The sequence below is a fragment of the Falco naumanni genome, chromosome 17 (genome assembly GCF_017639655.2).
Source record: "Falco naumanni isolate bFalNau1 chromosome 17, bFalNau1.pat, whole genome shotgun sequence".
NCBI lineage: Eukaryota > Metazoa > Chordata > Aves > Falconiformes > Falconidae > Falco > Falco naumanni.
This window is the reverse complement of record NC_054070.1, coordinates 6,999,541-7,010,262: the sequence shown is the minus strand read 5'-3', so window position 1 is coordinate 7,010,262 and position 10,722 is coordinate 6,999,541. Positions and strand designations below refer to the sequence as shown.

The following is a 10,722-nucleotide window of genomic DNA, read 5'->3' as shown; positions in this document are numbered from 1 at the left end:
ACAGCCATTAGTGAAACCCGCAGTAAGACCCGTCCCAGCGATGGCTCACCAGCGTGCCCGCTCCTTCAGCTCGCTCCATCCTCTGGTGAGGTTGGGGTGCTCACCCCGGGGGTGCGCTGGCCCCGTGCCTGTGCTGGTGGGGCTCCCCCATGGCCTCTCTCTACCTGGCAGCTGGGGACACGATTTACTACCCACGTATTGCCTGGTGTAGTCCGGTGGAGTTGTTTCTTTGGCCCACGTGGGTTAAGTGGGATGCACCTATTGCAGGTGGAGTGACCGTAGGCAGGTGGTGCGGTGGTGGGAGCCACTGGCGCAGGGCTGCTGGTGGCTGGAATTGGGTGCCCACCCCGACCGATGGCCTGGGTCTTGGTGCTGATCACCACGGTGTTACCAAAACAGGGCGTTTGTGGGCTGAAGTGCTCCTTCACAAGGAAATGATTCCAGCTCCCAGTGCTTCCCTGCCGGGAAGGCTGGCTGTGGGGCGCTGCCTCGGGGGAAACCTCGGAGCACGTCCAGCGCCTGGTGACGGTGGTGGCACATGCAGTTGTACCTGAAGCCAGGGTTTGATCCTTAGGTCTTGCAACACGGACCTGGTCAGCAGAGCACTTCAGTGTCCGTTTGGGTTTATCTCCTGGGCTGAGGCCACCCGTATCTCTCAGAGCAGGTAGTTCAGTCCTCAAGTACTGCGCTGAATCATGACTTGCTGCCTGAAGGAGGAAACTGGTTAAACACACACCATTTTTATTTCGTTTGTAGAGCAAACTACAGTTCTAATATTACTGGTTTGCAAGTAGATGTTTGCTTAAGATAACGAATTCTTTAGCGAGCTCAGCCTCGCAGGGATGAGGGCTCATGCCACTGGCGCTTTCCGGGACACGGTAGTTTTTCATGTTATCTTCTTCCAGCAGGTCCTCCCACACTCTGTCGTGTCTCTGGTCTTGCTAACCAAGAGCTAAATAATAATTGGTGTAAATAATAATTGCTGGCAGTTCATAGGACCCGCAGTGCTTTGCATTTCTGTAAATAATAATTGCTAGCAGTTCATAGGACCCGCGGTGCTTTGCATTTCTGTCCTATCTGGCTGGTCCAGACGGATTCCTGAGGCTTCTCCTGCTCGCCGGTGACTCGGGCAGGTTGGGCTGGCGCTTGCCAGGCGGGTGCTGCTGGGGTCAGGTGAGGACAGGGTGAGGTGCTGGGGCTCCCCGGGGCAGGGCGTTTGCTGGCCAGGGGGGCGGAGGTGTGGGGGGGGCAGTGACCTGCCCAGAGCTGTGTGATGGGGTGCTGGGGCTCCTGGAGCGGCACAGGTCTGCAGGGTCACCTTCCATCTGCGGTCCAGCCCTTGGGAAGGATTCATGGAGAGACACGCCAGCCAAGGCTCCAGCGCCTCCTTGGCAGGTTAGTTTTTGGGGTGTCTCTTGTCTCCCCCTGCTTCGTCCCTGGCCCGGTGGGTTTAGCTGAGCTTTCTGCTCTCGGTGTGGGCAGAAGGGATGGGTATCGCTGAAGAGATGCTGTCTGGGTGTGGGGACAGCCAGGGCTGAATAAGAAAGCGCTCTGTGTTAACTCATTGCTTACGCTGCTTGGTGTGATTTTTAGGATTAGTTCAATTACACCTTTGTTACTCCCTGTAGAAATGCAAGAACGTGTTGCGCAGGGTGCTGGAAAGCCAGTCTGTAAGAGGAGCTGAGCAGAGAGGGGACAGTCATGATGTAGAGGGTACAAAGTGGCAGATTTCGAGCATGCTGTCAAACTGATGTTTACGTCCCACTCCATCATTTGACACCCGGTGTAGTTGTAACTGATAGATGCTGTGAAAGGACCGTAGTGGCAATCTAAAACCCCAGCAAACCATGTGCAGAGTTTAAAGCGATGTTATAAATATGGTTAATCTCAGTGTATTCTTTTAATTGCACCTTTGATTAAATGTTGGGGGCTTTTTTTCCCTCCCCCTTAAGCTTCAGCAGGCTGCAGGGGAAAAGCAGCAAAGTGGAGAGAGGATATTGGAAAGAGGCCTCCCAGCATACGTCTGGGTCCTGCGCTTTCTCTCTCTAATCTCTTCCGTTGGGTTGTTTTATCTTATCAAGCAAAAAGCCCCAGAAATAGAAAGTTTTCCATGGCTAACAGGACAAGCCCAGAGATGCACAAGCTCTGAGCTGCGTGTTGCCTCATTGCTCAAAAATGAAATAAATAAATCCCTCAAACGGCAGCAGATTGTCAATGGACAATGTCCATGTTTTATCTCCGTGGGAGGAAAGGCCTCTCGTGGCAGCAGGCGTAGCTTACGCCGATGCACGTTGCATCTCGGCGGCGTTCGGCATCGAGGAGCTGCCCGCCCGGCTCCGCGTGCCCGGGGAGCGATCGATCTCCCGCAAGGATGGCAGACGGGAAGGCGGGGGCAGCCGCCTGCTTTGGGCTCGTAACAAAGAGAATTCGCAAAATATTCAGGCATTTCCCCAAGTCCAAGGCTTGGTCCGAGGGACTGCGGTTGCTGAGGAGGTCGAGCAGGGAGGTCTTGCTGGTCAGAGGTAGGTGGTGGTGTAAATCAGTGTGTTTGGGCGTATTTGCTGGCGGGCTGCTGCTAGACGTGAAGGGATCGATCCCTGCGGTGCTGCCCTGTCGGTGCTGCAGAGCATGGCGGGTGATGCACGGCCACCTGGGATCCTGCCCAGCAGGTAACCGGGCTGGCACGGGGCTGGCACGGGGCTGGCGTGCACTCTGGCCACCGTGCTGGTGGCACTGGGTGGTTTCAGCATCTGCTCTGGCTCCTGCTGCCCGGCTCTTGCAGGAGTGCTGTGCTGCAGTGCAACGTGGGGCATCGCTGCAGCGTGGGGCATCGGTGGTGCTGCGTTTGCCACTCGAAAGGAAAATTTGACTTTTAGTAAATAATGGCTTGAGAGCATCTGCCTGGCCGCGGGGTTTGCCCTCCGGATCCTGCAGTGATGCAGGGACCTCTCAGAGGGGTGGCTGTCACTGGAGGGGTCTTGTCTGCTCTGAACAAGCAAAGACCACCCTGGGGTTTTGCCTGTGAAAAACAGAACCCAAATTACACCTAAACCTGCTGAGGCCTCCGGTGGTGGAGCCGCAGGCTTGGGGCAGGAACGAGGCCGGATCGTTGCTGGGGGGTGTCAGGAAGCGCTTCACGGGAAAGCCAAGACCCTCCCCTGCGTTCGCTCTGGGAGTGCTGGAGCTGGTGGCGATGCCGCAGGTCCTGCCCTGACCCTTTGTGCCCGGAGGAGACACCAGCTCTCGTGATGTCGTGGAGCTGCATCCCACAGCCGTGCCCGAGGTCACCCCGAGTGACATGGGGCGGCTGCTGGGAGCGAGGGCAGAGGCACCGAGCCCTCCACCTGAGGTGGTACAGCCTGGTGAACCCAGCCGGGCACAGCCTGCGTTTGAGGGCGGGTGGGACAGGCTGAAGGATCCCGGAGCTGGAGCGCGCATGGAAGGAGTCGCTGTTCTCCAACACGGTCCGTTTCCAGCGCCCAAACACCTGCGGAGCCTCACGGCCGCTTTCAAAGCTCAGGATGGTTTATTTTTCTCTCTTTGGTGGCTCTGAGCCTTCCCGAGGCAGCTGGGTCGTGCTTCAACGATTTTCCTTAACTTTGGTGATACTGGGAGCAAATTTATTTGCACCCTCATCCTCCCTGCCCCCCCCCCCCTTTTTTTTTTTTTTTTTTTCAAATGAATGGCAGGATCCTTAATGACCAGGAACCAGAGCTTCCAGGTAACTCCTGCAATTTCATTTTAACATCACACAAGGGGTTTTTGCAGCTCGCTTTGAAGCACGCCTGCTCAGCGGTCCTGTGTGTGCCAGGGCTGGCAGCCCTGGGGTGATGCGGGTGTTCTCACCTGGACAATCCCCCAGCACCGCTGCAGGAACTACAAACTTCGGCCAGAAAAGAGTTGAAGAAACACTTTAGACCTTCTCCATCCTAATCTGGGGGGCAATCCTATATGATCTCCCATGTGGTGTTGCTTTGGGGTTGCAGGAGGTTTTCCTTTAGGTGGAAGCCTGGCTGGGGGCAGGTTCTTGGAGCCTCTGTCGTGGCTGGGGCTGGGATCTGGTGACTGCCACAGCCCTGCGCCTCCTCCTGCTGTGTCCTGAGCCTACAGACCTGGGGCTTACACATGGGTTGGATGGAAAGACGCCCCATAGCATCTGTGTGGTATTCGGGAGGTGGGAGTGGGAGGATGGGGTGGGCAGGATGACTGCGGTCCTATATTTAGGCACCTAGATGGGCATCTGTATTGAATGGTTTTACTCTATCCAGCTTTATCCCCCTGAGAAACTTTATCTGTAAAAACAGGGAAATTCCTTTCAGCCACCAAAGTTTTTCACAGTATCATGATCTGACTTTTTTTTTTTTTTTTTAAAGAAACTACATTTCCAAGTGTTACTTTGTTTGACTTGAATGGAAATTATCTTAAAGCGTGAGTGGAGGCATCCTGCTCCTCTTAGCAAGCTTGTCACGTGACTGCTTCCTAAAGCTGTGCTGGGTTTCTAAAATTAGTGTTCCCTGCCGGATACGGAGTGATTAGGTCTGTTAATAGGTGATGGTGACTAAGGAGGTGTCATACTTTAATCCTGTAAAGAAATGCTTGGCCACGATGGGCCTGATCCAGAGAGGTGTGCTTAGGAATTGTAATTTCTGTGGTCTGTATTACGTATTTCAGCCCTCTCGCTGCGTGCCTCCTTCGCTTAAGATGCTCGAGCCTTCCCGCCCCGGCAGGCTGCGGTCCAGGGTCTGGAAACCGTGGACCAAGTAGACAGAAGGGACTTTCTGCTGGTGCCAGATGCTCAAGGTGAACCTGCAACTAGAGCAATCTCAAATTGGCAGCTCCAGCAAAGACTTGGCGAATGTCCCCTATTAAAAGGCTGTTCCAGTTGCTCAAAAGGTCACGCATGAAATTACCATGTAACTGTGCAGCTTATCTCTAATTAAAAAAAAAAAAAAAGAAGCAAGTCTCCCTGCTTTCCCCCAGGCTTACTTGAGACAACTGCTTTGGAATAGGAGTATGATAGACAGCTCCTGCCAGATGAATGTAAAATGATAAATTATTTCCCTGTTTCCCCTGGAGATTGATGTTTTCCCCCCTCAGGCACCAGCTCCCAGCAGTGGCTCAGCTCCACTCGTTCATTCTCAGGCATTCCCGCCTGTGAGTGCTCGGCGGAGCTGAGCAGAGATCACTGTTTCCAGAGCAAACATGGGATATTCCTTTGCTTTCCTGCAAGCCCCAGATATTCAAACCCAATGACCCAAATGCTAAAGAAAAAAAAGAAAAGAAAAAAGAAAGGTATTTAAAATACAAGCTTGCTGGCTTGAAGCGGGGTGGCAGGGCTGGTGCAGGGATGGGCACTCGGTCCTGCCTCCTGTGGAGTAAGCTTTCTTGCTTTGGTTTTAGGATTTTTTTTTTTTTTTTTTTTTTTTTTTGAGGTCGGTGACCGCTCTGGAATTTTGGGTAGTGTAAAAAGTAAATTTAATGCTGTTTGTACAACAGTTAAAAATTAAAAAGGATCAGAAGGGCCGTTAAAGTAGAAGGATGTTGGTAGTTGCGGTCAGGCAGGTATAGAAAAGTCAGGGCTTGGAAAAAAAGGGCTGGGGGAGCGATAGCCACCGATACGTGCTAACTGTTGTGTCTGGTAGATGGAGCTGGCTGTGCCGAATGCTGCCGCTCTGGGACCCTGTGCCTGAACAGGTTAAACCTGGGCTTCGCAGAGGTGTCTGTGCAATTCCTACCTTAAACTAGTTAATGTCTCACAGGACAGGTCAGCATCCAAAGAAAACAGGCTACGTCAATGCCTTACTGCTCCTGGGCAGTGTGCGCTGGCGATGGGAGCTCACAGCCTTTGCCAGGGCCCAGGACATCTCCGTACCCTCTCCAGGGGTGGCTTTTTGGCAGCCTGATGGTAGATCCATGCCTCAGTCACTGTAACTGGCCCTTGAATTGTTCATGTTTAGTGAACTTAAATAGTTGGACTTCTGTCCAATACAAAGATATTTTTTCCCTCCTGATGCTAGAAGATGAAGCATCCTTTCTGCGTGAAGTGGCCGAGCTTTCGCTGCAGGCGCTGTGCAGGTGACGTCTCCAGGGAGCACAGCTGAGGAGCCGGGTACCCCATGGTTTGGTGGGACTTGAGCATATTTTTTGCTTTGTACGTCAGCATGCCAGCAGATCGGGGGAAAGGCAGCAGGATGCAAGGCAGGAACGCTGCCCATGCTGCAGCATTGCAGCAAGAAACACAGGTTTCCCTGGGGAGAGGGTGTGGGAGCAATTTTTGCTCTGGATGAGGCATCCTGGTACCTCTCCCCACCTGCAGGAGCGTGCCCGAGTGAGGACATGTGCCTGGCTGACAGCTCCGGCTGTGCCAGTGCCCATGAGCATCCATCTGCCCTCTGGCAGGAGCCTGGTCCCTTCCTGGGGTTCCCCCGCTGCTCCTCGACAGCAGGCTGCGGCTCTTGGGTGCCTCACTGTCTCCTTTCTCTCCTGTGCAGACTGCAGGTACACGTGCCACCAGGAATGCCGCAGCCTCATCCAGCTGGATTGCCGTCGGCCGGGCCAGTGCCAGAGCCAGCTCTCGCCCGAGAGCACCCTGCTGCCGCCCTGCAGCCAGGTACGCTGGGGAGGGGGCTCCGCGGGGGCCGGCAGCCTCGTGGTGACCAATGGCATCTCCTTCAGAGACCCGATTTCTTGCTCCTGACGGGTTTTCCAGCAGGGAGGTCTTGTCGGGGAGGTCAGCCCATCGGTCCGGCCGAGCCGGGCAGCGCTCACTGATGAGTCGCGTATATACTGTGTGCATCCTGCCCACCTGGATCCTGCGTGGGTGCGAGCTGGCACGCTGGAGGTTGTACGTGGGGGTGTCCCCCTCGCCGTAAAGGTGTGTGTGGAGCTGTGTCATGTTTAAAACGCTGCTGTCAGCCTGGCCAGGCTGCCTGGAACAGAGCAGGGGAGAAGCAGCATCCCCCGGGGATGTCGGGCCCCACGCTGCAGCCCGGCCATGCCCAGGTGCCTGCAAGGGAGGGTCGATACCGGCATTAAATTGTGTCCCAGCACCAGGTGCAAAGTGCTCGAAGAGGAGCAGCAAGAGGGTGCATTTCACCTGCATCTTGGCAGTGTGAGCACGGATTTTGTAAGGAGCTTCAGGTTGATAGCCTTGTTTTAAGAGTTTCACTCGTCTGGGGGATTGAGACTCTTCAGTCTGTTATTAGGGATGTGCACTAATCCCCAGGGCTGCTCCAGGAAGGTTTAGTTGTTTGCTTAACCCCCACCCGAGGGTCCCATGGTGCCGGTGATGCCCTGCTTGGGTGTCTGCTGGGACAGGCTGCAGCACGTGCAGTGGGGCACAGCAGGACTGCACGATGCCACACGGGTTGAGATGTGAGATGCTTAATGCTGGAAGCTTAAAACACAGCTTAGAAACCTGGCTGCACTGGATTTGACTTGCACAGAGCCTTTTCGATCTCTATATGCTTTTAAAAAATCTGTATTTTCTCCATTATAACCATGCCTTTATATTCCTTGTATTGGAAGACCTTGCTGCGTTTGTGCAACACTGGAAATGGAGCCGTGCGGTTTTTCAAAGAATAAATGTTTTTCAAAGGGGACACGGGGTTTCCGTTGGGTGTGTGAGCAGCCAGTGGTGGGTTTGGTTGTTGGCTGTGCTGCTCTGCAGGAAAGGGTCAGGGGGAGCCTGAAGTTAGGTGGGATTTATCTTGGAAGTTACGCATTGCAAAGGCACTCCGAATGGCTTCTCCACTGAGCCCTGAGGTTGTTTGAAGAGCCAGACTTGTGTGTGTTTACATCTCCTTCGGATGTCGTTGGGCTTCCCCCAGCAGCATGAGAAAAGCTTGGATTTTAGAAAAATTGGAAAGGCTTTTTTCTTCTTCAGGGTGATAACACCAGCCGGGGGTTATTGATGGTGCTAATAATAAACACGGAGCCTGCGCTTCGTGGCAATTCATCACCCTGACACGTCTCTGGTGTGATCCCGGGAAGGGGGGAGGCATTTTGTGCCAAGGAAACAAAAGTCTTTCCAATTACAGGAGCAAACAGAAATCCATAAACCCATCCTGAGGTGCCGGCCGGGAATCCCTGCTCCGAACCCTCCGCACGGCAAAGCGTGGGCAGGGGTCTCGTTACCTGTGCTGGGAAAGGCTGTGAGGCTGAGGGGGGGGGGGAGGGGGGCAGGGGGTACATGGGCTCGTTTGAGGGTGAAGGAGGGTGAATTGCTGCAGTAAAGCTCTGTTTTCATTGGGGGATAATGGGTAATCAAGGAAAAATCATCTTCAGGTTTGCTTGCTTGGAGCCCGTGAAGCTGAGCACGCAGCCACGCTCCCGGTGTGCTTTTGTGGGCCAGGCGGGTTCTGCTGCTTGGAAGGAGGAGGGTGGAGGGGAAACGGTGTCAGTGTTGCGGAAAGGAGAGTAATAGGGTGCCTGAATACACTGCGGGGGGGATTGCACACTGAAAACACAAGAAACTTAAATTAGGATTTAGATTAGATATTAAGAAGAAATTCTGTACACTGAGGGCAGTGAGGTGCTGGCACAGGGTGCCCAGAGCAGCTGTGGGTGCCCCATCCCTGGAAGGGTTCAGGACCAGGTTGGACAGGGCTGGGGGCAGCCTGGGCTGGTGGCAGGTGTCCCTGCCTGTGGCAGGGGGGGGGAACCAGATGGTCTGTCAGGCCCCTTCCAACCCAAACCGTTCGGTGATTCTAATAGCTAGCATAGTTGAAAGTCATTCAATAGTAGTATCAAATGTAAGCAAACTAGGAGCATCAGGAACAGCTGCTTTAATATCACCTAGTTAAGCCCTGTTACCGTGTAATACCAGGCATTAATAATTTGGGCTTTGATCCAACAAAGTATTTAAGAGTGCGTTACATTTGCGTCCCAGATTAGCCTCCCTGGGTGAAATGAAGCCTCCGCGAAAGCCGGCAGGAGTCCCTGCTGGTCTTGGCAGCACCAGGAGTTTGGTCCCTGCTTTTGGCAGAGCTGGTATGCGCTTCCCACCTCCGAACTGGTGCCGGTCACTGGTGAGCGGGTTCTCTGAGGGTTGTCATGCAGCTCACCGTTCACCGGAGCTGCTGCTGAACCAATGGGTCAACATTGCTTGGGTTTTTTTTTCCGTGGTTGTTTTTTTTTGTGGAGCACATCTCCCTGGCAGGTGAACCGCCATGGAAAAGCGAGGGGTCCTGGAAGAAGCACATGGAGCAGTGCAGCGGGGGTGCATCCAGCTTCGCATGGGGCTCTGCAAAACTGGCTGCACCCTGTTTCCATGGGAAACACTCGGGGCTGAGGCTTCCGTGAGGATGCCCGTGCCGTTCATCGGCCCAACACTCACTGTGTCGTGTGTGCTTGACTTCAAGCCTCTTTCTCTTCTAAATATAGCTCTGTGAAGCCGAGGAGGTTTGTGCCACTGCAGAAGTACGCATGCTGCTAAGAGGATAGCTTATTTATTTGCATTGTTACAAGTTGCTGCCGTTGGGATTCTTGCCTTCCTCTTTGAGATGCAGGTGTTGTGTCCTCTTGCTAGTCTTTGCATTGGTGTCCCGGTTGATATTCCCGGGGCGCTGCAGGCTGTGGGGTACAGAGCTATCAAAAGCTGGTAGCAATTCAAGTCCTTCAGCTAGCAGATACAGATGGGAGGGTATGAAACACCGTCTGCAAGCCATCAAGAGGGGAAGAGGTTTTCGTGCGTGGATGGTAGCTTGTACGAAGATCTTGGGGCCCTTTTGGACCAGTCAAAGGAGCCCTGTGAGCTGGAGGAGCGAGCGATCGCTCCCGTTTGGAGGGGGGGTTTGCCACTGGTCCTGCTGCAGGTAGCCAAGCTGGGGAGCGGAGTGCGGAGCTCTCCGTGCTCGCCAGCCTGACGTGCAAACTGCACCTAGCGATGGGGAGAGTCGTGCCCTGAAAAGGGCGCAAAGGAATTACCATAAGAGCAGCTATCCGGGCACAGGGTGCCTCCTCTCTTCTCAGCTGGTGGATGCTGAGGGAGAGAGCAGGAACGTCAGGGTGAGGATGGCGTGGTGCTGCCGTGGCCTCCCTGTGAGCAGTGCTGTGGGCGCTCCTTGGGTTGTGTCTGAACTGTCACTTGTAATTGCTGTCAGTGAGCTCCTTCTGAGGAGTCTGACTTTGCACATCCACCGCCAGCACACCTAGTGATAAGTTCTGCAAATCTGATCGTGCGTGGCCTGGAAAAGCACTCCTCCTTACTGCACTCGTCCTGTGAACATCTCCCACGATTTTGTAGCTCTCAGTCGTGTCTGTGTTCTTTCTAGTCCTTCCTTTCCAGATCCAGGCTGGCCCCAGGCATGGAAACCTCCCTGGGTCTTGCCTACCCTGCCCTTCGTGGTACCTCTTGCAATTCTTTATTCTTTCTTGGATGGGCTGGCCGGGTCTTGCATGAAGTATTTCAAGTGTGGGCATCGGATGGATTTATTCAGTGACGTGATACTCTTGGACCTTGCTCCCTCTTCCTTTTTTGAAGCATGGTAGAGTTGTTAGCCTGTAGGCTAATACTGTTGCCTAAGCAGAGTCCTTTTTAACACGGTGTGCCAGGCTTTTCTTTAGTCCCCCCAGCCTGCCTGTGCACACACGTCGGTTTCCAGGTGGGTAGGGAGAGCCTGTGCCGGGATGTGCTGCAACCCCATGGATGCACAGCCCCTCCTGGGAGCCCCCACCGAGGGAGGAGGATAGCTTGGGGGGAGCGGAGCCCTTCCCCTGCCC

The 10,722-nt window shown here is 54.2% G+C and overlaps 1 protein-coding gene across 2 annotated transcripts in view; it reads left to right on the top strand.

Moving 5' to 3' along the window:
• Window positions 1-2,074: 2,074 nt before the first annotated feature.
• Window positions 2,075-10,722, top strand: part of RASSF5 (Ras association domain family member 5) — a 28,980-nt gene continuing 20,332 nt past the window's right edge. The window contains exons 1-2 of one of the 2 annotated variants that reach the window (XM_040616531.1): window positions 2,075-2,522; window positions 6,492-6,610. In XM_040616531.1, the coding sequence (XP_040472465.1) occupies window positions 2,285-2,522; window positions 6,492-6,610 (357 nt within the window). In that variant the 5' untranslated portion in view covers window positions 2,075-2,284. Of the gene's footprint in view, window positions 2,523-5,413; window positions 6,076-6,491; window positions 6,611-10,722 lie in introns of those variants that run through there. The other variant, XM_040616529.1, reaches the window with a different exon arrangement.